Below are 25,644 nucleotides of genomic sequence, written 5' to 3' on the forward strand. Positions count from 1 at the left end.
GGAGGATGGAGCCAGACTCTTTCCAGTGGTTCCCAGTGACAGGACGAGGGGCAACGGGCACAAGCTGGACCATGGGAAGTTCCACTGAAATCTGAGGAAGAACTTGTTTGGGGTGAGGGTGGCAGAGCCCTGGCAGAGGCTGCCCAGGGAGGGTGTGGAGTCCCCTTCTCTGGAGATCTTCAAGCCCTGCCTGGATGCTCCTGAGTGATGTGCTCTGGGCAGCCCTGCTTTGGCAGGAGGTTGGACTGGATGATCCCTAGAGGTCCCTTCCAGCTCTGACAATTCCCTGATTCCGTGACCCAGCTCCTTTTTGGCTGCACAGAATGAGCACAGTCACTTTCCAGACTACACCTTTCACTGATCATTCTGGGGGGGTTGTTGCAAAGGTCACAGTGTTTAGTGTCAGCCAAATGGAAATGGATTGAGGGAAAAGGACCCAAAGTGTTCCCCAGACCAACTCCCAGCTTTTCAACTCCTTGCGCTCGCCCGTGCGGGCTCTTTATACCAGAGTTATAAAGTCACCAAAATTGGGAGTAACAGGGAAAGGGTAAGTTGTTTCTGTGGGTGGTTAAGGGGAAGGACTTGTGTGTGTGGGACGGAAAGGCAGACGAATCCTGAACAGGCAAATGGGCTGCAGAAATCGCTACTTCAGTGAGCACTTCTAGAGCTGCGACACGGGGGATAAATATTTGTCTCTGCGGAGACTCATGGTCGTTGCTCTTCCCCTCAAACTTGGCCCATTTACGCAGGGCTCTTGTTATTTTCATCCCGTTGGGATAGAAGGGAAAATAATGTCCAAAAAGAAGAGAAATCTCTACTGTCTAAGGGCCGTTTGCCCACGTGTGCTCCCGGGAGATCCCGAACGACTCCGACCATTCCCGGATTCCGAGAACGAAGGGGGCGTGGCCTCTCCTCAAATGGGCGTGGTTTCTCCGCTTGGGGGCGTGGTTTCTCCGCTTGGGGGCGTGGTTGCTTGTGGTCGTTGCTTTTCCCCTCAAACTTGGCCCCTTTACGCAGGACTCTTGTTTATTTTTATTCAGTTGGGATAGAAGGGAAAATAATGTCCAAAAAAAAGAGAAATCTCTACTGTCTAAGGGCCGTTTGCCCACGTGTGCTCCCGGGAGATCCCGAACGACTCCGACCATTCCCGGATTCCGAGAACGAAGGGGGCGTGGCCTCTCCTCAAATGGGCGTGGTTTCTCCGCTTGGGGGCGTGGTTTCTCCGCTTGGGGGCGTGGTTTCCCCCCTTTGGGGCGTGGCCTCCCCACCGGGCGGGGCGGGGCGCTGGGGCCGCCCGTTGCCATGGCACCGAGTGTGGGGGGGCGGCCCGGCCGCGCGCCGCATGGAGGCGGCCGCCGCCGCCCCGGTGGGTGCCCGGGACCGGGGGTGGGGAGGGAGGGACACGGACGGTGATCTCCGGGCCTCCCGCCCCGCTCACGGTTCCTCTCGGTTCCCCCGCAGGCGGAGGCCCCGGTACCGGCAGAGACCGTCCGCCGCTGGCTGCGGGCGGAGGGGGCCGATCCCGCCGCCCCGGCCGAGGAGCAGCTGGGCCTGGCCTGGCGGCTGCTGCGACGCGCCGAGGCCCGGCTGGGAGACCTGGAGCGGCGGAGGGCGGAGGAGATGAGAGACGTAAGGGCCGGAGGTTACCCCGCCGGGTTTTAGCTCAGCCGGGCCCAAACGCACCCGTTTTCCCCGCTTTTTGCCGCAGAAGCAACTTCGCGGGGGCTCCCAGCCCGGGGCCGCGTCCCTCTTGCCCAGTTCCTCACCTGGGGAAGCCGCAAAGCACCCAGCGAGCCCAGCTTCTCCCAGCAGGCTGGGGTCAGGAGCCCCCCGCACCCCAGCACCTCCATCCCCTCCCACTTTCCACACCTTGCATAGAATCACAGGATGGTTGGAGTTGGAAGGGACCTTAAAGATCATGGAGTTCCCACCCCCTGCCCTGGGCAGGGACACCTCCCACCACACCAGGTCCCTCCAAGCCCCCTCCAACCTGCCCTTGAACCCCTCCAGGGATGGGGCAGCCACAGCTTCTCTGGGCAACCTGGGCCAGGCTCTCACCACCCTCACACCAAACAAGTTCTTTCTGGTATCTAATCTAAATCTCCCCTCTTCCAATTTAAAACCATTACCCCTTGTCCTTTCAGTCCAGTTTTTAACATCCCCAGGCCTCACAAAGGCACAGAGAAGCGGCGTCCTGCAAATCTTTGAGGTTATCCTCAGTATGGGGGGACGGAGAGCGATTTGCACCAGCCTCTTGCCCTCTGTGTGTTGGTAAACACGCTGGGGTACAGCCATGTTTTCTGTATTTCCAGGTGGAAAGCTACGTGGGCCACGTCCGCACCCTGACGGAGGAACGGGACGCTCTCACCACTGAATATGAAATGGAAAATGAGCAGCTCAGGCTTGAGCTGCAGCAGCTGCAGCTGCAGCAGGGTAATCCTTCCCCTCCGAAACGCGGCCTGAGGACAGGCAGTGACAGGCAGTGGTGTACAGGTGTTTCAGCAGAGCCATTTTGAAGATGCTTTGAGAGCAGAGCTGTGTTTCTCAGCCAGTTCTACTAGAGCAGCCTGTGTGGTTCGTTGTTTGGGAGGTTGACAGAAGCGTTAATGAACTAATAGAACTGATTTGTAATTGACTTAGAGGCTCTCGCCCGCTTTTACTGCCTTTATTCAGTGAATCGGGCAGTTTCTCACTCTGTTGTTGCACTAAGCATCTTCCAGAGGTTGTTGAAGAACAGAATTGATGCTGATCTTTGTTTCCCAACTCTGAATTAATTGGCAGTGACTCCTCAGGTAACTGACTGTCGAGCTGTGTTCCCAGGGAAGTCAGTGAATTTGCTGTTGGCTTTGGTTTAGATAAAGTCCATGCTTTTTAAAACAACTTTGAAGGATGGTGATATGTTTGTGATGGCGATTCAGAACTCGCCCCGAGTGCTTATTTCAGTGTGGTCATTTTGTTTAAAACAAATTATTTTGCTTCACATGATTTGCTTTCTTCTCAAACCCAGGAATCACTTCCAGTGAGGGCAAATATATTTTGTTGGGTTTAGTTCTTGATTTTCTTCAGTCTTCGTAATCTGTTGTGCTTTGGGTACTGCTAATAGCAGCGCACCGTGATCATTAACTTCTGCTTTTGTAGTGTGTGTTGTAAAATTGGGGGTGATAGCACAGCTTGAAGAATCTCTTTGCTATGCATGCTATATTTGGGGCAGCAAATAGGGGAGTTTTGGGGAATTAAGTGCAGGTTTGAGTCTGTGTTCAGTTTTGGCCAGCTGGTGGCTTTCAGGGAGCGCAGCTGATGGGACTTCTCAAAGATGGGTGTGCTTAAGTGCTGCCTGAAAATCTGGTTCCTCCGGGCACGTAAAGCCATCGTTTGGTGTTGAAAATGCACGAGGATTTAAATAACTAATGAGCCTTCACGAGTACTTCCCCGGCAGAGAACTTTATTACTGGTTCTTCTCTCATCTTCCCCACGAGGTGGCAGGCAAATGACAAAAATGTGCCAAAAGTTGGCTTTGCATTTATTTCCTGGTCGTGGCTCTGCTTCTTTGGACTTTTCCCATTTTTTAGGGATTTTTATGGCTGTTGAGCAATGATTAACACTCAAACGGAAACAGAACCATGTCCATTCCCCTGCTGGGTTGCTAATTGCGAGCAAGCCGTCCCCGAGGAGGTTTTGTGGTTCTGTGGTGCTTTGGTGCTGTACAGAGCTGCTGTGCAGCTTCCTGGAGGAGTTTTCTTTGGGATATCACTGTCAGACTTGGGTTTTTAAAACTTGTTGTTGCCTTACTGATGGCATTAGCCATGGTCCTGCGATCTGCATTGGTAATTTAGGGCTCTGGGCAGTGGGTGAAGCCCTGCCTTCCATCAGGCTGTCCTCTGCAGTGAGGGATGCCAGCCCTGCTGTGTTTTGGGATGCTTGTAAATCATTTTCTTGAGGGACCAGACTTTTGCTTCTCACGTCAGCCTCTTCACTGGAAAAAAGCACTGCCCATCTCTGCTGCTGCTTGTACTTGAGAAAGTACAGCTGCTGCTGTACTTTCTCAAAGACATCTGCCAGACCTTTGCCTGCTCCAAGGCTCTATGTAACCTCTGCTGCAGGGTTTGGTGCTGCATCGCTGCAGTTGTTCCCTGGGCCTCTGCTTTTCAGCAGAGTTTGGGTGAACTAACTCAGAGATGCCTCCTGAGCCCTGTGGGGTGTAGGTCTTGAGGAGGTCTTGAGCTGAGAGAGTTGGGGGGGTTCAGCCTGGAGAAGAGAAGGCTCCGGGGAGACCTTAGAGCCCCTTCCAGTCCCTAAAAGGGCTCCAGGAAAGATGGGGAGGGACTCTTGATTAGGGAAGGGAGCCACGGGACGAGGGGGAAGGGTTTGACCCTGAAAGAGGGGAGATGGAGCTGAGATGTGGGGCAGAACTTGTTTGGTGTGAGGGTGGTGAGAGCCTGGCCCAGGTTGGCCAGAGAAGCTGTGGCTGCCCCATCCCTGGAGGGGTTCAAGGGCAGGTTGGAGGGGGCTTGGAGGGACCTGGTGTGGTGGGAGGTGTCCCTGCCCAGGGCAGGGGGTGGCACTGGATGGTCTTTAAGGTCCCTTCCAACCCAAACCAAACCATTCTATGAACTAGAAGTTGTTTGTCCTCTGGGTCTTACTCCCCCTCTTATTTTTGTGGGGAGCTGGCTGTCTGTATTAGGGACAAGAAGATACTGCAGATGGGGCTGGAGAAGGGTCTCATGGAAAGGCAGACCCCATTCTACTGGGACTGTTAAACTGTGGGCAAGGCAAGAAGAAAGAATGGTGGTCCGGAGCCTTTGGGAAGTGGTGATAAGTTCAGGTGGGAAAGGGCAGTTGAGGACAGAGGCTGGTTCAAGCCTGGTACAAAGGAGAGGCCTGACCCAAATGGTGAGGTGTGAGTGGCCAGGATCTCTCCTGACCTTGTGACAGTTGGGGGTCCCAGCTCTGGGGGGCTGAGGGATGGGGAAGGGATGAGGCAAAGTCTTGGATGAAGGCAGGACATCTCTTGAGGGGGGCTCTCAGGGCTGAGTGCACTCCCTCTTCCCAAAGCAGCCAAATGGGTCAGAGGCTCTGTTTGCTCTGAGGATCACTGGGAGCAATTCAATCTGCAAAAAGCTGTTTCTGGTGATAAAATGTAAGTTTGTCCTTCTACTTCTTGCCTGGAACGGGCTCGAAGGGTTACTGCGGGGAGCAGCCACTGCTGGTTTTGTGTCGGGCTATTGATCCGAGCGTTACCTCATTTGGTACCTCTGCCCAGAGTGACATTTTTCCTTTCCTCGAGGCAGTTCGTCACCCGTTCCCGATGGTTCTCGTCGAATACGCCGCGGTGTTTTGGAGGGCAGATCGATAGCTCATGTGCTGCATTACCAAAAGCCTTTCTGGAAAAACAAATGTAGCTGCAGTAAAACACTGTGGAGGGTTTGCCTCGATTTGTTTAAAAAGCGAAGCAAAAAGAATAAATAGTCGTAGACTGATTTTGTTTATTTTAGGGGCTGAACTGCTTAAATGTACCCAGCGTGGAGGAGGGGATGTGGCTTCTGTGGTGGGGGTGAGGGTACTGGTGAACTGCTTGTTTCTGAGAAATTTGCTGGGATACGACACCTTTGCAAATATAAAACTCCCTTCCAAGGAAGCGGGTGCTGCAGGAGGTGCTGCAGGAGGTGCTTCCTCGTAGGAACCCGTCCCTGCAGTGGTGTGACGTTGCTGGTACCAGGTGTTTGCCCTTCCCAAACAGGACATATCGAATGTTGAAGGGAATGTGTTTGAGATATTCTGAAGAATCTAGTGGGCTTTTCCAAGCAGGGGATCTGTGCTGTGTAGGGCAGGCTCCTCTCATCCTCCCAAATCACTTTTTTCCTCTTCAGCCTGCGGGGTTATTCAGCCTGGAGAAGAGGAGGCTGAGGGGAGACCTTATTGCTCTCTCCAACTCCCTGAAAGGAGGGTGTAGAGAGGTGGGGGTCGGTCTCTTTTCTCAAGTCACAGGTGACAGGACGAGAGGAAATGGCCTCAAGTTGCACCAGGGGAGGTTCAGGCTGGATATTAGGAAAAATTTTTTCACTGAAAGGGTTCTCAACCATTGGAATGGGCTGCCCAGGGAGGTGGTTGAGGCCCCATCCCTGGAGGTGTTCAAAAGCCGTGTTGATGTAGTGCTGGGAGGTATGGTTTAGTGATGATGCTCCTTGTCTGTTGTGTGGGTGACTATTTTTGTCAGTTCGGTTGACGGTTGGACAAGATGATCTTTAAGGTCCCTTCCAACCTAGAAGATTCTGTGATTCTGTGAAAATTTCTAGATCCCATTACCCAAACTGTGGGGCTTTGTGTTGTGTTGCAGGTTGGGTGCAGGGGAAGCGCTCGCAAGCGAAGCTGTCAGGGTGGGAGCCACCACAGGAGATCAGAGAATTGGTCCTAAAGGGAGATGCTTGTCCCATTTCTGACCATAAAGCAGAGCAACTTTTGGCTTATTTTTGGCAAAACTATGGGAGGAAATTGCAAGGCAGGCGGGAGCAAGGGGAGGGTTCAGTGGGGTATGATCTGAGGGCTCTTCACAATGCCTGGGGAGCAAGTGGCCAGCTATTTTTAAACAGCAAAACGCAGTGTTTTGCTCTGCTCCACGCAGGAGCGCTGCGCCTCGGCCGGGTTTGACCCCCCATCGAACAAGCTGTGATTTGTAACCCCAGGGGAAGGCGGACGGGGAACCGCAGGGTGTTTTCCATCCATAGGGCTGGCCACAGCCGGCCCCGAACACGGAGTGGAAACATGCCATTGATTGGAGCCTTAGGATGCGATTGCACTGGGTCCTCTGCTAAATCCAGGGTATGGAAGTCAGGAACAGGCTTGTCCACAGCTGTGCACGGATCCTGTGTAAGAATACGAGGAATATTTCCTCGGCTTAACTTTTGATGTCCAACTCCAGCTCCCTAAGCAGTGGAAGAGTGTAAATATCCCTCATTTCTTCATACAGAGCCCACAACTCCTCCTGGTTCCCCTCCTGCAGCACTTGGAAACCTTTACAGTCTTGTCTGGGCTAGAAATTTGGAGCAGGGTTTGTTGGTTTTCTTTTTAATATGAATTAAATAGGGAGGTTTTGAAAAACCCTTCTATAGTGTAACAAGCTGTTGGATCCAGCGCAGGCGTTGCTGCCCTGACCATGCAGGAGACCAAAGGTTCCTCTTGTTCTCCTGGCAGATAAATTTCAACCATGCAAATGAGGGGCTCTTTTTAACGACTGTTTGTTGCACAAACACAACAGTGCCAATGTTGTTGTCATCTATTTGCCTTGGAGACCATTGAATCTTGATGCTTTTCCCAGTACAGAGTTTTCCTAGCTATAGTTTTGGGATAAACAGTGAAGAACTGACAGTTTAATTCTAAAAGGATGTTTTGCTCCTTTAATTCATAGAATCACAGAATGGTTCAGGTTAGAAAGGACCTTAAAGCCCCCCCAGTGCCACCCCCTGCCCTGGGCAGGGACACCTCCCACCACACCAGCTCCCTCCAAGCCCCCTCCAACCTGGCCTTGAACCCCTCCAGGGATGGGGCAGCCACAGCTTCTCGGGGCAACCTGGGCCAGGCTCTCACCACCCTCACACCAAACAAGTTCTGCCCCACAGCTCAGCTCCATCTCCCCTCTTGCAGGGTCAAACCCTTCCCCCATGTCCTGTCTCGTACAGGAGACCTTCAAACAGCAGGTCTGTGTCACCAGAAGCAGTCCTTAGTCTGAGTTTATGGCTGGTTTTGGAAGAATGGGTCAGGAATACTGTTAAGGGAGTGGTTTCTAAGATCATATTTTAAGAAGCACTCCGAGTCCCTTTGTGTCCATCAGGTCCTCGAAATGTTCAGGCCCTTGGTTCCTCACTGTGCTTTTGTACTGTATCACATGGCATCCAGCACCCTGATCTCCACCACGGGCTGCGCACAATGCACCAGGTGTGGGGAAAAGTGGGATATTCAGATCCACCTCCCTCCCAGACAGTCCTTGGGAAAATAGTGACTTTCTCCTTAGATGAATGATGCGGTATTTTGTGTCTCTTCTTCCACAGAAAATGTTTCTGTGGTCGCCTGTCCATCTGGTTTCTCTCAATGCCTTTTTAATTTGTTGTTTAATTTCCACCAAACTGTATTAAGGGGTAAAAGGGCTGTGGATAACCAGGTTGGTGAAACTTAGCTGCTGGGTAGAGGAAAACGATGGTACCAACTCTCCCACTTAAGGCAAGGCAGGAGAAGTCAGTCGAGATGGAGCAGGTCCTATCACTGGCGTGGCAGGGAGGGGTGGTGGGTCTGAGCAGAAGCTCTGGGAGAGCTCAGAATCTTTGGGACAGTGGGAATTGGGCTGAGATAAGAACAGGGGACAGGAGGTGGGATGGGAGGTGGGAAGCAGGAGAAGAGACAAAACGCTTTATGAGCTGTTGGGGAGCTCCAGGGCTGTTGCAGTGGGGAGTGTTTACGGGGAGTGTTTAGAGGAGCCAGGGTGCAGGTCCATAAGGAATCAGGCTTCATTTGTTGCTCTGCTCACAAAAGGCCTTGTCTTGCAGAAGCCCAGCTGAAGGAGGTGGAGGAGATGCTGGAACAGGAAGGCTTGTCTGAAATAGCTCACAGTAATGCCAGCGAACAGATCGCTTACTTACTGGTAGAAAGAACGACGCTGCTGGAGAAACTGGAGATGGCAGAGCAGAAGCTGAGTTCACCCAGCTGCATCGACGGGCTGTGCGCGGCACCGCTTCAGGTACCTCCTGCTGCTCAGGCTGGGGAAAAGATTGAGATGTTCATTTCAAGTAAAAATATTTCTTCTATCTGTGAGGGCACTGTGGATTCTTAACACTGAAGTTGATTTCTTTATTGGTTTTTACACTTGATTTGCTCCCCCATCTCGCATAGGGATAGTGAATAGGATTAATTTTAACAGAGCCAGTGTTGAAGAGTTCGTGATAGAGTTGATCTGAGGATTTTCACTGGGTAATAAGGACTTTCTACTAATCCAAATTTCTTGATGTATTTAATTACTATTTAATTCCAGATGACTGAGCTCTCTTGAAAATCATTTATTTAAGAAAAACAAACCTTTCCATACTTTAGGTGAGATTAAAACTCTTTCCTTGTCTTCTAGCTGCTCAGCTGGTGGGTGGAAGTTGAGCAAAAACCTCTGTTAACAAACCGAGTTCTGTGGATAAATTTCACAGTGTGACTCGATGATGGGCAGGTTAGAGAGGACCATCCATGGTCCTCTTACTTTCTGAGGTGGAGATGAAGAACACTGACAAGTGGTGGAGCAGCAGCAGGTACTGCATGTTGGAGAGGCAGTTTGTGACCCATCTCAGCCAGGGAGATCTCCCTCCCACCAAGGGCACCAATTCCCCCTGGGAATATGGCCTTTTCCCAGAGCTGGAGCCCAGGGGCTGTTGGCTTTTGTAGCTGTTTCTTCTGCATTGCTGTTCCTTCTGGCCTTGCCCATAACTTTCAGACAGCAATGGCTGTAGGATGGACAGGAGCATAAAAATTGCTGTGCCGGGTCAGGTCTAGACCCTGTTTCATCCTGCAGTGTTTGTGATACAGAGCGTTCAGTTTGTCTTCTTTTTCCCATTCTCCTTCTGCCACTTCAGAAGTGACCAGGCCAGGTTGTCCCCATGGAGATAGAGGGGTCACTCCTGCCTGGGGATGCAGTGGGTGAGCTTAGGGGAGAGGCTGCAGGCTGTGAGGGGGGACACGGGAGGGCTGGGAGCTGCAGCCCCTGCGAAGAGCAGCCGGTCAGGATTCACCAGAAAGGCCTCCTGGGGACAGAGGGGACCGGCAGGGTTTGGTCACCTCCAGGGTGCAGTTGGCTGGGGCAGAAGCAGGTGGAAGACTTGCAGACAGACCCCTTCAAGGCAGCGACAGAAGATGAGACAGCAATGAGCTTTCTACAGTTTTAATTTTCTAGTTTTCCATTCTGATAGAGCTGGTTTGGAGTTGAGAAAGCTCCTTGGCCTTTTTGGGGGGGAGCTCGCTGAAGGACCTGCTGCAAAACTCAGCTCGGTTTGGGCTCTGTTGCATCACCTGACCAGAAGCCAAATGCACAACCCCAGAAGACATGTTCATAGGAGGGCAAATATGTCATGACAGTTCATTGCAAATGCTCCCCTTGCCCAGTGACATGTGGTCTGAACACCGTCGTTGCGTCTAGGAGTCCTTGATTGATTTTTGTCTTCCATGGATTTGTTTGTTAAACCCATTGCAGTTTTCCAAATATCATCGTGATGTAGTGAGGACTTCCACAGTTCAGCTACTGTCACATGAAGTTCCTTTGTCTCAGCCTACTGTCTCCTGGCTCCGTTTGATGCTCTCCAGCCCTTGTATTAAGAGGCAGTGAACAATTGCCTTTTTATCTGCCTTTTTCTGTGCCACTTGGGATTTTACTGACCTCAAGAGCCTCCTTTTCTGGCTGGAGAGCCCTCATCTGCCCAACTCCTGTAGGGCTGGGTGTCATTCAGGATTCACCCGTGGTACAATGGCACCTTTGGGTGTAAATATCCACCTTGGGATCAAAGAATCTGTTTGCACTGAGGCAGAGAAGATTCCCTGATGTGCTGTCTCCTGCTCTTGGGTAGAAAACATCTCTCTGCAAATCCTGAATAATCTACCCGTGAATCCCTGTCATTTGGTACAAATTCTTGCTGCAAATAAACCCTTTTTCCTGCGAAGCAGTGTGATAGAAACTCCATTATAGTCAAAAAGGAGAGAAATAACCTTTCAATTACCAGAAATAGCAATTACCCACATCTGCTCCCAAACATTTTCTGGCTGTGATTGGATTTGCTCTTCCCTCAGAGCCGCAGCTGAGCGAGGGCAGTGGGGCCAGGGCAGATGAAGGACGCGGGTGCCTGCAAGTCTAGCGTTGGATCCAAACCCTCTTGCACAGAGCTTGTCCTTCTGAGGGTGCTGCTGATTCCTAGCACTCCCCTCTCAAGACTGTTCCTTCTAACCACCCTGTGATGAGTGTGTTTCTGTAACAAGACTGGTCCTGGCTGCTGGGTGAGGATGGAGAGAGCACTGGTGCAGCTGGGCTGGGTGAAGGACGGAGCTGAGGCAACGTCCTGTACATGGAGATAACGTTGGGTTGTCTCGGTGTGAAGAACAATGTGGAGTTCACTTGAATTCCTCCTGGTACGTGGTGCCAGAGTCCCCTGGCAGGTAGACAGGGCTGTAAATACCTGATTTTTGCCCACTTTACATGCAGCTGTTCAGAGGAATGAGACTTATTAAAGGAAAACGCATTCTTACATGATCAAAACACATTAAAAGCTTAATGCTTCTCATTGCTAATCAAGCACAACGTCTTTGCAGTTCTTATACTGAGCACCTTTCTGTGGTTTTAAAACCAGGTGAAAGACATACTGGAGGTCTATTTTCCGGGAAAACAGTTTCTCTGAAGCAGACTGTTTATTCTCCCCAGATGATGTCATTGCTGTCTGTGCCTGTGAACTAGAAACTGTTGCTTAAGCGCCCCATTGTTTGGGGTAGCATCGCACTTGTTTTACAGAATCATTAGAGCCACAGCAGTGTTACAGGTTAATGGGTTAATTGCTCTTGTTACTCTGTTTACTGGAACGTGTAGGCTTTCTTATTCTCAAATGACCTGTTACGTTCTTGTTTCACTCTTAGACCGAAGCTCCAGATACGTTCCTGTCCGTTACAGAAAAGAATGCAGCTTTTAGCTGGACTGCTCAAGCAGAATTGATTTTTTTGCTGCATCCTCCCTGATGCAAAAAGCCAGGGTACAAACGTGTGTCTTTGTGTAGTCGTCTCTGGTATATACGTGGGGAAACGCTTCCTGAGCTCTGTGTGTGCAAGCACGGTCACCTCTCTAGAGCCAATGTGTAAATTATGAATGACAAGCAGCCTCCTGAGCATTAGCAAATCCTCAGGGCTGGTTCCTGTGCACAGGCCAGAGGGGAGCAGGAGTCTGGTGACTCCATAAGCGGTTCGAGAGAGAGGGATGTGGGGAAGTGACCCAGCATTACTCTGATAAAGCGAGTCAAGCACACTCAGCACCAAATACGTTTCTCTGGGCAAAGCTGAGCCCACAGGCTCTAAAAGGAAGATGCCAGGAGATCACAGGTTTAAAGAAACCAAAAATGGTAGTGAATCCGCAGAGTTCCCAGTAGCAGGTGAGACAACTGAGGGATTTTCACAAGGATTTGGGATAACTCTGGTTGATACATTCTTTTCAAATACAAGGTATGATTCCAGACCCCCTTCTGATCAAGATATGTTGGAACTGAAAATCCTACACACGGTGTTGGATACGTGGTGTGTTCTGATGGTGTTCATTTATTAAAATCTCTTCCTGTGCCAGGATGAGTTTGATCACATTCACCCAACGTTAGAAGATGAACTCCAACAGCAGCGTGAGTCCACGCAGCTTCCTGGAGAGACAACGAGTAAGGTAATGTATTTCCACGTTTTCTTGCTGGGTGACCTGGCCCATCGCTGAGATTTCAAGCGGTGGGTCTGTTCTTGAGCACACTGTGAGGTTTTTTCATTGTTTTTAGCTGACAAGACGCGAGTGAGCTCTGGACTTCAGGCTGTGCACATCAGCCTGGTGTCACGTGTGAGTTAATGGCTTCTGCTGAGAGCCAGGGGTGACATCTCACCAGCTTTGGGTTGGGGCTTGTAAGCACTCACCCGCCTGGAGTGATGTGTCAAAGAAATGGCAGGGGAGATAAGTAGATCAAAGTCAAGGTGATGAGAAATAGCTCGTTTAGTCTTCTCCTGCACCTCAGGATCAAGTGCAGGCAGGCAGAGGAGGTCAGTGGGGCCAGGCTGGCTTGGGAGTCAGCTCTGACCACAGCCACGGGACCACACGCTTGCAGAATCGACTTGCCCTTGGAGCAGACTCTCACGGGGTGTGGTGGAGTCCTCTGCTTGGAAAACACTCATATTATGTGTTTGAAAATGTGTCTCGATTGATGGCATTGTCTCAGGCAGGGAAAACCAGAGCTGTGTGTAGAGAAAGAGCCACAACATGCTGTTCAGCACCTGCTTTTTGGTGTGTGAATGTGGCAAAGAGGATTATTCACTGTGTGTCTGTCTTCTGCCTCTGCAGTGGCTTCCCTGAGCTCACCTGCTTTCTGTTTGTGTTGCCACCCTTGTGGTGGTGGATCAGTAGAGCGATGGGGGAACTTCCTTTGGTCATGTCACTGGGAGGGTTATCTTCTCTCCATTGGAACATTAGCCCTTGTGTTTCAGCTCTACAGGGAAGAGCTGGAGAAGGAACAAGCATCGCGTGCAAGAGTTGAACAAGATCTGGTTGAGGCCACACAGAGGCTGCTGATGGCCCAGGAAGAGATCCAGAGGTTGGCGGAGGAGCTGGAGCAGAGCAAAATAGGCAAGTGCTTCTCTTGTGGCCACTCCTAATGACTGACCAATAACCAACGGGCCTGCACTTAGCCCACCCCTCTGCCTTGGACTTCTCACCCAGGGGAGTTGGGCTCCTCTCTGTGTGTAATGTGGAAAAATCAGTGTCAGATGTTAGCCTGGTGCCGTGGAGATCTGAATGCAGTCATTAACAGTCACAAATCAATTAATTCTGAGTGGGGAAGGCTGAGATGTGAGGTTACCTGATCCACGATTACAACAGTGGTGTCTTGACTGACATCTTCTCCCTGGCTCATATCGGGGAGGAATTTGTGCCCTAGGAGGGGATTGAGAGGAAATGATGACTTGGTCCAGAAACAGTAGCTAAAATACCGTGTGCTCAGCGTGAGCCCAGCTGGAGCACTCACCTCGAGGTTCTGCAGGTGCTCTGTTCGGGATGCTCCCTCGTTATGAGGGATATCCTCATTATGCTCCTAACTGGAGCTTATCAGCAGTCCTGAAGTGACTGGTTGGATTCTTATCACTGCCAGTATTTGCTTAACCTCCTTATTGAAATACCTGATGTTGACAAGCTCTCAAGTATTATTTTTTTTAAAAATACTGACTGTAAAAATAAACAGTTTTCTGGAGGGAAATCAAACTACTTGATAAAGCTCCTACTGGAGGGTGCTAAAACCCAGGTGCTTCACTGCGACCTCCTACAGAAGATTCCCTGAGAAAAACTCTGCTTTCTGGATACTTTTTCTCTGGATTATTTACGTTGTCCCTAAATCTGTCATGTGGAATTTCAGTGGAGAACAGCAAACTGAGATGAGATAACACGTTCCTGCTCTATGTGCACACTCAGTAAGTTCACAGATGACGCCAAACTAGGTGGGAGTGTTGATCTGCTCAAGGGTCAGAAGGCTCCACAGAGGACCTGGACAGGTTGGATGGATGGGCCAAGGCCAATGGGATGAGGTTCAACAAGGCCAAGTGCCTGGTCCTGCACCTTTGTCACACCAACCCCCTGCAGCGCTACAGGCTGGGGGCAGAGTGGCTGGAGCTGCCGGGCAGAAAAGGACCTGGGGGTGTTGGTGGACACCAGCTGAACAGGAGCCAGCAGTGTGCCCAGGTGGCCAAGAAGGCCACCAGCATCCTGGCCTGTGTCAGGAGCAGCGTGGCCAGCAGGAGCAGGGCAGGGATGGTGCCTCTGGACTGGGCACTGGTGAGGCCTCACCTCGAGGCTGTGGTCAGTTCTGGGCCCCTCACCACAAGAAGGACATTGAGGTGCTGGAGCGTGTCCAGAGGAGAGCCACCAAGCTGGGGAGGGGTCTGGAGAACAAGTCACACAAGGAGAGGCTGAGGGAACTGGGCATGTTGAGTTTGGAGAAGAGGAGGCTGAGGGGAGACCTCCTTGCCCTCTACAACTCCCTGAAAGGAGGGTGTAGAGAGGTGGGGGTTGGCCTCTTCTCCCAAGGGAATGATGACAGGAGAAGGGGAAACAGTCTGAAGTTGGGGCAGGGGAGGTTTAGATTAGATATTGGGAAGAATGACTTTGCTGAGAGGGTGGTCAGGCCCTGGAACAGCCTGCCCAGGGAGGTGGTGGAGTCACCATCCCTGGAGGTATCTAAGAAACGAGTAGACATGGCACTCCAGGGCATGCTCTGGTGGCTGAGATTGTGGGGTCTTTTGTGTGTGTGTGTGTGTGGTTGGACTCAGTGATCTCAGAGGTCCCTTCCAACCATGAAGGTTCTCTGGTTCCATGCCTCTGCAGGGACCAACTCCCTTAAGGAGACCAGCACCACCTGAGCGCGGTTAATGTGCAAATCACAGGTCCTGATGCTGCACAGAGCTCAGACCGAGCTAAACCTTCCAGCCAGCCCCCAAACCCATGGGTTGCAGCCTTTTAGTCAGAGGCAGGGAAGGGATCACTCTGCTGTGGGTATCGATTGATCACACGTGTCCCTGGGGAGGGAGCAGGGGAAACGCTGCAGCCTCCGGTCAGTGCTGCTGCTCCACACCACGGCCACGCTGCAGCCCGTGCCTCCTCCCGGGGCATCCCAGCCTGCTGGGGAGATCCCTGTCTTGTGGGCTCCTTAAGTATCAAACGAATATCAGGCTTTCCAAACGGTGAGTAGGAGTTTAATGCTTGTTCTGTCTGTGGGGGTTATTATGCTGCGAGTCTCGGTGTGCAAAATGAGTGTTACAACGTCTTAGTGACCGACCCTAATGATGTGTATCTGCATCGTTCTCCCAACGAGCCTTGGAGCCATCTGCTCTATAAATACATTGACTTTCGAATAAAAACCTAAAAACTTCACTGAAACGGTGTATTTTGGCTCAGTGAAGAGAAAATACAAGGTTGCTCCTGGCCAGTTTGGAGCCCAGTAATTGGGACTTCGGTGATGGTGATTAGAGATTTTAAATGGGTGCCTCGCTGGCTGCTGCTTTAATTGTTTTTTTCTTTAGTTTTCCTTCAACTGCATTAGAGACATGGCAGAGTTTGGTGTTGAGAAGGACACAAACAGAGTGCCACAAAACTCTCTCTGTTACCCGTGTAGGATCAGCCTCCTGCTCGGCCCCACGAGCGCCTGAGAGCCGGGAAGCAGCAGGGAGCGAATGGAGAGAGGGTGGTAAGTCGTGTTACCTGCAAGCAGAGATCCAGAATTTTATCGGGGCTTTCTGCAGTGGTAAACGGGCTCTTCAGCAAAATGAAGATGTTCCTTGCCTTTTATTTGAAATTACAAACCTGTAAATCCAGTATCAAAATCCTTGTTTGAAACAGGGGCTTGGGGTTGCGGGGTTCTTTTGCCAGATTGGCACCAAGAGAGACGGTATGTTTTTATTTTTGCCTGAATAAAAGTCAAACTTAAGCTGAAATTTCCTGTGGCTGGAGTTAAGCTGAAAAGGGGAAAATCTTTGTTTGCTTTTTCTGTAAGGAAAACTGCCTTCTCACTACTTTTACTGAGGTTTAGGATGCCAGTGTATACTCGGACACGTTTCTGACTGTGTGCTCCTAATGACAAACATCTTTTCCTATTTCACTGAATTTCACTGAATTTTTTTAGAGTTGGAAGGGACCATAGAGATCATCTAGTCCGCCCAGGTTGCTGAAGCAGGATTTCTGGCCCTTGAAATGCTAGATAGTCTGTGTTGATTGGTGTGATGGCTCCATGTGTTTATAGATTTAGACTCCGAGGGCTGGTATACAACCATGATTTTTACAGTACTGTCCATTTCATAAATATTAATTCTAGCACAGCACTGATACATTAATTGGGATTGCATTTCTGCTTGCGGCAAATAAATTTTATGATGAAAATAAGAAATGTGGTTGGTTGGGTCTTTCAGAACTTATCCTAACTGTGAAGTTCATACCCAAATATCCGAGGTGAGGCTTTTTGCATGATCTGGAGGCAAACTGAGTCTCTGGAGTATAACTCTGGAGAGATGGCTGTGCTGCTGTAATGGACATGGCATGGCTGCTGAACCTGCATCTCTAGAAACAGGACCCCCTGCTGTTTGAGTAGGAGAATGTGTTCCCAAACTCCCTCTGTGCTGTCGCACGCGTCCACCTGGGCACGAGGGCAATGCAATCTCGGAAACCTTATTCATGTCATAGCCCCCCTCTGAGCTTTGCCAAGGGCTAAACTGGTGCTGGTGACCAGTTCTTTCTGTTCTGTACAGACAGGACGGAGCTACAGGAGGCCATGGAGCACAACAGCAGACTGGACAAGGAAATCCTGGCGCTGCGAGCACGGGTCCAAACACTCGACTTGGAAAGAAAAGCGTTCCTGGATCTGGTGAGTACCCATCTCCTGCTCTGCTGTGGCACCAACGACCTTCTGTGGGGCCAACACTCCTGGGCTGGCTCCTGACCTTCAGTTCTACTCCTGAACCTGCCCTGTCTCTGTTGCCCCTCTCTTTATAATAGCGAGTCTTTCCAGAGCTGTGGTTCTGGTGTTTCGTGCCTCATGGAGTAATAAAATTTAGGAAACAGGCAGAATAAATAGAATCACAGAATGGTTCAGGTTGGAAGGGACCTTAAAGCCCCCCCAGTGCCACCCCCTGCCCTGGGCAGGGACATCTCCCACCACACCAGCTCCCTCCAAGCCCCCTCCAACCTGCCCTTCAACCCCTCCAGGGATGGGGCAGCCACAGCTTCTCTGGCCAACCTGGGCCAGGCTCTCACCACCCTCACACCAAACAAGTTCTTCCCCACATCTCAGCTCCATCTCCCCTCTTTCAGGGTCAAACCCTTCCCCCTCCTCCTAGGGCTCCCCTCCCTCATCCAGAGTCCCTCCCCAGCTTTCCTGGAGCCCCTTGAGGGACTGGAAGGGGCTCTGAGGTCTTCCTGAGCCTTCTCTTCTCCAGGCTGAACCCCCCCAAACTCTCTCAGCCCCCCCTCCCAGCAGAGGGGCTCCAGCCCTCCCAGCATCTCCGGGGCCTCCTCTGGCCCAGCTCCAACAGCTCCATGTCCTTCTGCTGTTGGTGGCCCCAGAGCTGGAGGCAGCACTGGGGGGTGTCTCCCCAGAGCGGAGCAGAGGGGCAGAGTCCCCCCCTGGCTCTGCTGGCCACACTGCTGGGGATGCAGCCCAGGGTGCTGGGGCTTTCTGAGATGCCAGCACATGTTGCCGGCTCATGTAGAGCTTCTTGTCCACCAACACCCCCAAACCCTTCTCCTCAGGGTTGCTCTCCAGCCATTCTCTGCCCAGACAGAGTGTTTTCGCAGCTGCTGTTGCTGCCGCCCTGACAAAAAATCAGGTCTTCCAGCATCATTCAGTGCAGGAGCAGTTTGAGAGTTCAGGCTCATGTAGAGCTTCTTGTCCACCAACACCCCCAAACCCTTCTCCTCAGGGTTGCTCTCCAGCCATTCTCTGCCCAGACAGAGTGTTTTCGCGGCTGCTGTTGCTGCAGCCCTGACAAAAAAATCAGGTCTTCCAGCCTCATTCAGTGCAGGAGCAGTTTGAGAGTTCACCAAACACAGAGGGGGTTGTACGTGTTCAAACCGAGCGTGTGCTTTGGGGCTTGCAGCCCTGAAGGTGCTGAAATCACTGATTTTTCTGTGTCCACCTACAGGATCAGCCATTGTTTGCGCAAAATCAAGCAGGTAAACAGACTAAGCTACCTTTCTACCTTTCCTTGGGGTCTCTTACTAGAAGCAGTGAATAAGTTTAGTCTAAAACCCCAAACTATATATTTTTTAAACAATTTTTAATTGATGCTCATGTTTTGATACCTCTAAGCCTCGTTGATTTGCTTGGGAGAGGATAAACTTCTTCCTTTTCATTTTGTGTGGCCTTTCTGAAGAGAATTCCGTACTATTACATTACTATTAGTTGAACGCTTAATATTATATTACTATTGTTTAAAGGCTTGGCGTAATAAGTTTAGGATTCTCTAAATGCAGTAATCTTTGTCAAGAAGATAGTTCCTTACTCAGATTGCCATTAGTGAATTAACACAAAAATCTATTTCCCATTAAAATGTGTCACTTGGCACAAATTCTGTTTCTGTTCTTAACTCTCAAACTCCTTATATCAGCCCCTCAGAGGTGCTAATTGGTGCCAGCAGCCGGTGATTACTGATGCCATCCCAGCACAGCAGCTCAGCAGCTTTCTTGCAGGTCTCTCAGATTAAAATGAGTATTTTAAAATTAATATAAGTATCTCTGAGAATACCACGCCCATCTCTTTACAGTAATGTCACAGACTTAATTTCTTGAATACAATTTATTCACATTTGAGGATTAAAAAAATTTAGAATGTAGTTCTGTTCCTTGTGTTTAAAAACGTTGCTGGTTCTTCCTTAGCATAGTGTCTAGAATCTGTAATCTCACACCTTGTATTTATAGAACAGTCTGATTCTGGGTCTGAAAAAAAAATTATTTAGTTCCTATTCCTCGGTTTACATTTTTAAAATTTCAAATAATATTTTATTTTCTTTAGGACATTGCTTTTTTCAGTCACTATGTATGCATACACGTGTGTATATATATATTTTATATATATATAAAAAAATGGAAATATCTACACACAAGAAATATAGATACGAATCTGTAATCTCACACCTTGTATTTATAGAACAGTCTGATTCTGGGTCTGAAAAAAAAATTATTTAGTTCCTATTCCTCGGTTTACATTTTTAAAATTTCAAATAATATTTTATTTTCTTTAGGACATTGCTTTTTTCAGTCACTATGTATGCATACACGTGTGTATATATATATTTTATATATATATAAAAAAATGGAAATATCTACACACAAGAAATATAGATACATCTAAGTTACTGTTTTCTCTGTAGAGAAAGAAAGGGCAGCCAGACTGAGCTTGCTTCCAACCAGCCCCGTTGTTAAGCTAAAAGCAAATTACCTTTATTCCTTAGGAACGAGGTTTAACTGTTGGCATAGAAGTTAGAAACCCACATTTTTTTACTATGTAGAAGCTGAAAGTGTATGTTATTACGAGGCACAGACGTTCTGCACCCTGAAGTGTGTTTTTCTGCCTGGGAGCTGTGGCCAGCAGGGTGAGGAGGCCAGTGGGCTCTGGCTTGGTGGTCTGTGGGCCACTGACCTGGTCCCTGCCCTGTGTCCCACCAGCTGGAGCATGGACCCTGCAGGACCCGGTGGCTGTGATCTGTGATCTGTCTCCCCCTCTGCACTCAGTCCCCTCAGTAAAAGGGATTGTCCAACATGTGCGTGATCAGTAATTGAAATAAATGAAGAAAAATCACTTACCTTTTAATTGCAGGATGGCATTTCCCCTTCTGCTGCTCTGTACCTCTCTGAATAGTCTGAGGCCACCTGGAGCAGCCACGTGATCTCAACCAATCCCTCAAACCAAATAGTTAATACTAATTTTATCTACGTTTATCTATGGCAAGTTTGAGGGGAATCTTCATTCTCGGACTAGCAAGATGAATGTTCACCAAAGATAAAAGGAAGTGTTTTCCTTTTGAAGGTTGAACAGCTCAAAGAGGAGATCTGTGAGTATCAGAAGAGCGAGAAGCAAGGAACTCCATTGCCTGCGCCGGCCGACACCGAGGAAGTAGCCACGTGCTCGCTGCAGGTATTCCCAAGGGCTTTTTGGTTGCCTTTCTAGAAGCCAAATGGAGCAAATTGGTTCCACTCTGTGTTTCACAATGCCAGAAATGAAGACGTGTGGCTTGTGGGGCAGAAATGCTTGTGTTCTCCTTTGTACGTATGTGGGAGTGTGCCCTGTGCAGGTGTGACGTAGGACTTGTGCTGGATGTACACGGGTGTCTGTTGGTGTAAGCTAACACCCACTAGTGCCTTCCTATTTTCACACATCCTGGCAGAGGTTTTGGCTGGTGGATTATCTCATGCAGGCAGAGCAGCACAGAATCCAGAATCTTCATAGTTGGAAAGGACCTCTGAGATCACCGAGTCCAACCACACACACACACACACACAAGACCCCACAATCTCGGCCACCAGAGCATGCCCTCAAGTGCCACATCTACACGTTTCTTAAATACTCCAGGGACGGTGACTCCACCACCTCCCTGGGCAGGCTGTTCCAGTGCCTGACCACCCTCTCAGGAAAGTCATTCTTCCCAATATCTCATCTAAACCTCCCCTGCCCCAACTTCCGACCATCTCCTCTGCTCCTGTCATGATTCCCTTGGGAGAAGAGGCCAACCCCCACCTCTCTACACCCTCCTTTCAGGGAGCTGTAGAGGCCAATGAGGTCTCCCCTCAGCCTTCTCTTCCCCAAACTAAACATGCCCAGTTCCCTCAGCCTCTCCTCGTGTGACTTGTTCTCCAGACCCCTCCCCAGCTTGGTGGCTCTCCTCTGGACACACTCCAGCACCTCAATGTCCTTCTTGTGGTGAGGGGCCCAGAACTGAACCCAGCCCTCGAGGTGAGGCCTCACCAGTGCCCAGTCCAGAGGCACCATCCCTGCCCTGCTCCTGCTGGCCACGGTGTTCCTGACACAGGCCAGGATGCTGTTGGCCTTCTTGGCCACCTGGGCACACTGCTGGCTCCTGTTCAGCCGGTGTCCACCAACACCCCCAGGGCCTTTTCTGCTGGGCAGCTCCAGCCACTCTGCCCCCAGCCTGGAGCGCTGCCTGGGGTTGTTGTGACTAAAGTGCAGGACCCGGCACTTGGCCTTGTTGAACCTCATCCCATTGGCCTCGGCCCATCGATCCAGCAGATGTAGTTCATGTTTTCTGGTTGTCTCGGTTATTTATGAGAGGCCCAGGTAGCTTTGGAACCACGTTGTGCTAGGATTTCAGTCTTAATTATGCGCCAACTTTCTGTTTTCTCTTCAGTGCCAGGGCACAAAGGAGGAAGGGAGGGTTGAAGGAGGCCTTGCCTCAGGCAAAGCTGGCTCAGATCAAGATGACAGGTGTCAGAGTGGTGAAACGCTTCATAAAAGGTGAGTGATCTAGAAATCTTTCTTCCCCTGTTGTATTTTCATGGTTACCCAACGCTCTGCTTGCGGGTATTCTGTCCTGCAGAGTGCGTTGGGTTCTTTAGAATACTCTTGGGTACCAGCTTTGTTTCTCTGCTCCCAGATCAGAGAGTTTGGAGGTGATGCAGCCCCAAGTGGGTCTGTAGCCCTTGGTATCAAGAATGCGAGCTGTTTTCTGGCACTTCTTCCACTTTGTTGCTTTTCTAAAAGAATAGGGTTGGGATTTTGTGGCTCTCAGCACACAAAGTGTTGGTTTCAAAATTGTTTTGTTGCTGGGGAAGATTCCTCCGGGTTTGGTTGCTGCCCAGGGGTGCACCAAGACAACTTGGCTTTCAGACTTAAACATGTAAACTGGGATTTCTAAGGGAAGTTGAAGCTTTATTCTCCCGTGGCCTGCTCAGGAAGCTGCTGCTGTGCCTCTTCTGACAGGTTCAAGGAGGAAAAGGCATCTGGTCCCATCCTTTTATCTCTTTATATCCCTTTAAATGCTCAACCTGTTTCTCCACCTCAAGCAGCTGAATTTCCCATCACCTCCCTGCTGTTGGCATCACCGTGCCTGACCCCGTTTCTCCCCAGACCTTTGCTGTTACTTGTGTAGAGCCCGCCACCACTAATTCCCATGCATCGCCACCTAAATAAGAGCAGGAACAGGTCTTTTTTGTCTGAAATTAGCAAGACAGAAATATTCCATATTGGAATCCATATTGGAAAACCACATTGGCTCTTCCTCAGCAGTGGGAAGTGGTGGGGATGCGTGTCAGTGCAGTTCTACCCTTGGTGATGTCCCGTCTTTGACGCGTAGGTGCCGAGAGGTGATTGAGAACATCGAGGGCAGGAGCTCACAGCTCCTTCACAAGCTCCAGAAACTGGAGCAGGAGCACGAGGACTCGGTCGAGTGCAATGAGGAGCTGGAATCCGTTCTGGGAGAGACGCGGATCCACACCAGGCAGGAGAAGGAGCAGTTTGAGAGTGACGAGGAGGGACTTCACCAGAAAGTAAGTAAGGAATGGAAGAAATACGGGTTGGTTTTGTTTAATTCTAGTTGTTTTTCTCTCCATATATTGATTGGTAAAATAAAATAATGTTTGACCTAAACCTGCATGCTGCTTTGTTTAGTTTGACAAGGAATATGACTAGCAAAATCTGCCAGGTTCAGGAAAGAGGGGAAAAGGAGGAGAAAAAAATTCAGTAATGAGTAAATGGCACTTGCTTGGGGGTGCAGGTTCCCCCACTGTCACAGCAACATTGTCTTTTCCAGCTCCTGTCCCCCCTCCTTGGTGCCTGGGCAAGCAGAGTTAATTAGCTAACGTTAATTACTGTCCACCCTCCCCGTGCAGCCTTTCTGTACGTCTGGGCTGCGCACCCTTCCAATTCTTGGCTCAGCTGAAGCAAAGCCTTTTTGTTTCAAATTCAAGTTCCACCTTTTTTCCTCTGGAGCTATTTGTTCTGAATCTCTGGAGCTGGAAAACTCTTCTTTTCCCCAAGAGGTTGTCCTCGATGGCATCAGTGCTCCTGGTGGAGTTCAGGATCTGTCCCCTGCAGGAACTGCTTTTCCACGTTGGACAGTTGTTTCTTCAGCCTGTGGTTCCTGCTGAAAAGCAAATTCCAAGAAGCCTCTAGTCCTCTTGAGGCTTGGAAGAGAGGCAAGAGGTTTTCCTGAAGCCCATGAGTTGTCCCTTAATCTGGCACCCATGACAGAAGTCCAGGCTTTGACTTGAGTCCTGAACCCTCCTCCAGACCTGTCTTGACAGATGAAATGGTCAGTGTGGGACGCTGATGCTTACTGATCCCAGGAAAGGCCACCAGTTAAATGTGCTGATGACACAAGATCACACTTTTGGCTTTTCTCTAAGCATCTTGGAGACCCATCAGCCCGTGTGGCAAACACCGAGGCACTTCAGGGTGTGGAGGGGCAGGACCTGCACTTCCTGGGGACATCTCTGCTGAAAATAACAAAATTGAGGAGACGGTGAGTTCTGTCATCACCTGCTGTCGGATGGGGCAGACATGGCTGGACACACCTTTTTGAAGAACTGATCCACCTGGAGAAGCTCTGCTCAATCTTGATGAATATGTGGTCTCACCAGTCTCTTCCTTACCTGTGTCCTACTTGATTTTGGGCACCCTCAGGCAAGGGCAAGGTGGATCTTCTTCTGTCAATAGGACAAGCCCATTCAGATCATCCTTTGACTTTAGGAGGTTGATAGAAGGTCTTTGTTATTTCTGCTCATTTGCATGTGACGGAGAACCTCAGGAAGATTGCAGACATGAAGCACCATGTTGATTATCTTGGTTTACCAGAACCATGGCAACACTAGAGGCCACCTTGCAGCTCCTTAAGGGCCATCTCCATCCACGTTTTGAGTGAGGATTAAGTTATTGCTGATGCTTCTCAGCCTGATGCTGCCTTTGTCAGAGTGGTCTTTAGCCTTGATTTGCTGGATGGACTCTCCATCCCTCTGGAAGTAGCTCCATGAGGAGCACCTGTGCTTACTGACTGGTTTGTCACTGCTTGCCCCAGGGAAAATGCCATTTGCAGCATCGCTGCCAGGGGGTGTGATCCCTTAGGGACGGGGCAGCTGAACAATTTATAGCCAGAGAGGAGGCCAGAAGCTGGTCTTGCTAGATGGGTAGGTGGGCTTCTCTCCAAAAGCCTGGCTGAGGAGGTCTTTTCCTTTGGCTGAAGCCCTGCTCCTTCCTTCCTTGGGAGAGTTGTCCTCTCCCCTCTGTCTGTGGTTCTGAGATGCTCTCTGTAGTGATCGTGGTCCTGGACCAGGCAGCAGGACTGGTCTGCAGAGGATCTTGGATTTCTAAGGTGTTAAGGGTGGGCACACACAGGTCTTCAATCAGCAGTGAGCGGTGCTTGGGTATAGACTCATAAACTGGTTTGGGTTGGAAGGGACCTTAAAGTCCCCCCAGTGCCACCCCCTGCCCTGGGCAGGGACACCTCCCACCACACCAGGTCCCTCCAAGCCCCCTCCAACCTGCCCTTGAACCCCTCCAGGGATGGGGCAGCCACAGCTTCTCTGGCCAACCTGGGCCAGGCTCTCACCACCCTCACACCAAACAAGTTCTTCCCCACATCTCAGCTCCATCTCCCCTCTTTCAGGGTCAAACCCTTCCCCCTCCTCCTAGGGCTCCCCTCCCTCATCCAGAGTCCCTCCCCATCTCTCCTGGAGCCCCTTGAGGGACTGGAAGAGGCTCTGAGGTCTCCCTGGAGCCTTCTCTTCTCCAGGCTGAACCCCTCCAACTCTCTCAGCCTGTCTATACACTTGCTGTTGTGTTAAAACATGATGTAGGAGAATACAGTTGCTGTTGTGTTAAAACATGATGTAGGAGATAGTGCGAGTGGGAAGGCACATCTCATGTGACACACCTCCAAGTTGAATTCTTCAAAGGAAGAAAAGATGAATTACTTGTCCGTAGCCTCTGGCTGTGAGGGAAAAGTCTCCAAATGCAGTGCTGCAGACTGAAGGCATGTTCAAATATCTTAATGAGGGATTCCAGCAGGCATCATGGTTTGAAGTGTGTAGCAGAGGAGCCCAGGGCAGGCTCTGTGGTGGGAATGGCAAAAGGTCCATCCACAGTGACCGTGCTTTTGATTAAATCGAGGTTGGTTCAGCACACACGAAAATGTTTCTCACTTTCTCACTGCGGGAGAACAAACGCCACCCTCCACAAATCAAGCCTGAGGCATTTTAGGTTTGGAGAAACCCCTCTTTGCTCAGTGTGTTGTTAAACAGATCCCTGGGAACGCCGCTCGGGGGGAACGCGGGGGGAGCAGCAGGTAGCCAGGGAGATGGAAGGCACGTCCTCTGGCATGAGCTGGGCAGCCACTGTCGCTGGAAAAGGGACAGAAAAGAGGCAC

General features: G+C 50.3%; 1 protein-coding gene across 5 annotated transcripts in view; it reads left to right on the forward strand.

Moving 5' to 3' along the window:
- Window positions 1-25,644, forward strand: part of CCDC30 (coiled-coil domain containing 30) — a 52,708-nt gene that overhangs the window by 2,641 nt on the left and 24,423 nt on the right. For 4 of the 5 annotated variants that reach the window (XM_014946912.1, XM_014946910.1, XM_014946914.1 and 1 more), the window contains exons 2-11: window positions 1,462-1,629; window positions 2,313-2,433; window positions 8,535-8,725; window positions 12,332-12,421; window positions 13,225-13,363; window positions 15,897-15,968; window positions 17,023-17,138; window positions 20,298-20,405; window positions 21,634-21,740; window positions 22,579-22,771. In XM_014946912.1, coding sequence (XP_014802398.1) covers window positions 1,462-1,629; window positions 2,313-2,433; window positions 8,535-8,725; window positions 12,332-12,421; window positions 13,225-13,363; window positions 15,897-15,968; window positions 17,023-17,138; window positions 20,298-20,405; window positions 21,634-21,740; window positions 22,579-22,771 — 1,305 coding nt within the window. Of the gene's footprint in view, window positions 1-1,266; window positions 1,367-1,461; window positions 1,630-2,312; window positions 2,434-8,534; window positions 8,726-12,331; window positions 12,422-13,224; window positions 13,364-15,896; window positions 15,969-17,022; window positions 17,139-20,297; window positions 20,406-21,633; window positions 21,741-22,578; window positions 22,772-25,644 lie in introns of those variants that run through there. The other variant, XM_014946911.1, reaches the window with a different exon arrangement.

The sequence above is a fragment of the Calidris pugnax genome, unplaced genomic scaffold (genome assembly GCF_001431845.1).
Source record: "Calidris pugnax isolate Ruff unplaced genomic scaffold, ASM143184v1 scaffold152, whole genome shotgun sequence".
Lineage (NCBI taxonomy): Eukaryota > Metazoa > Chordata > Aves > Charadriiformes > Scolopacidae > Calidris > Calidris pugnax.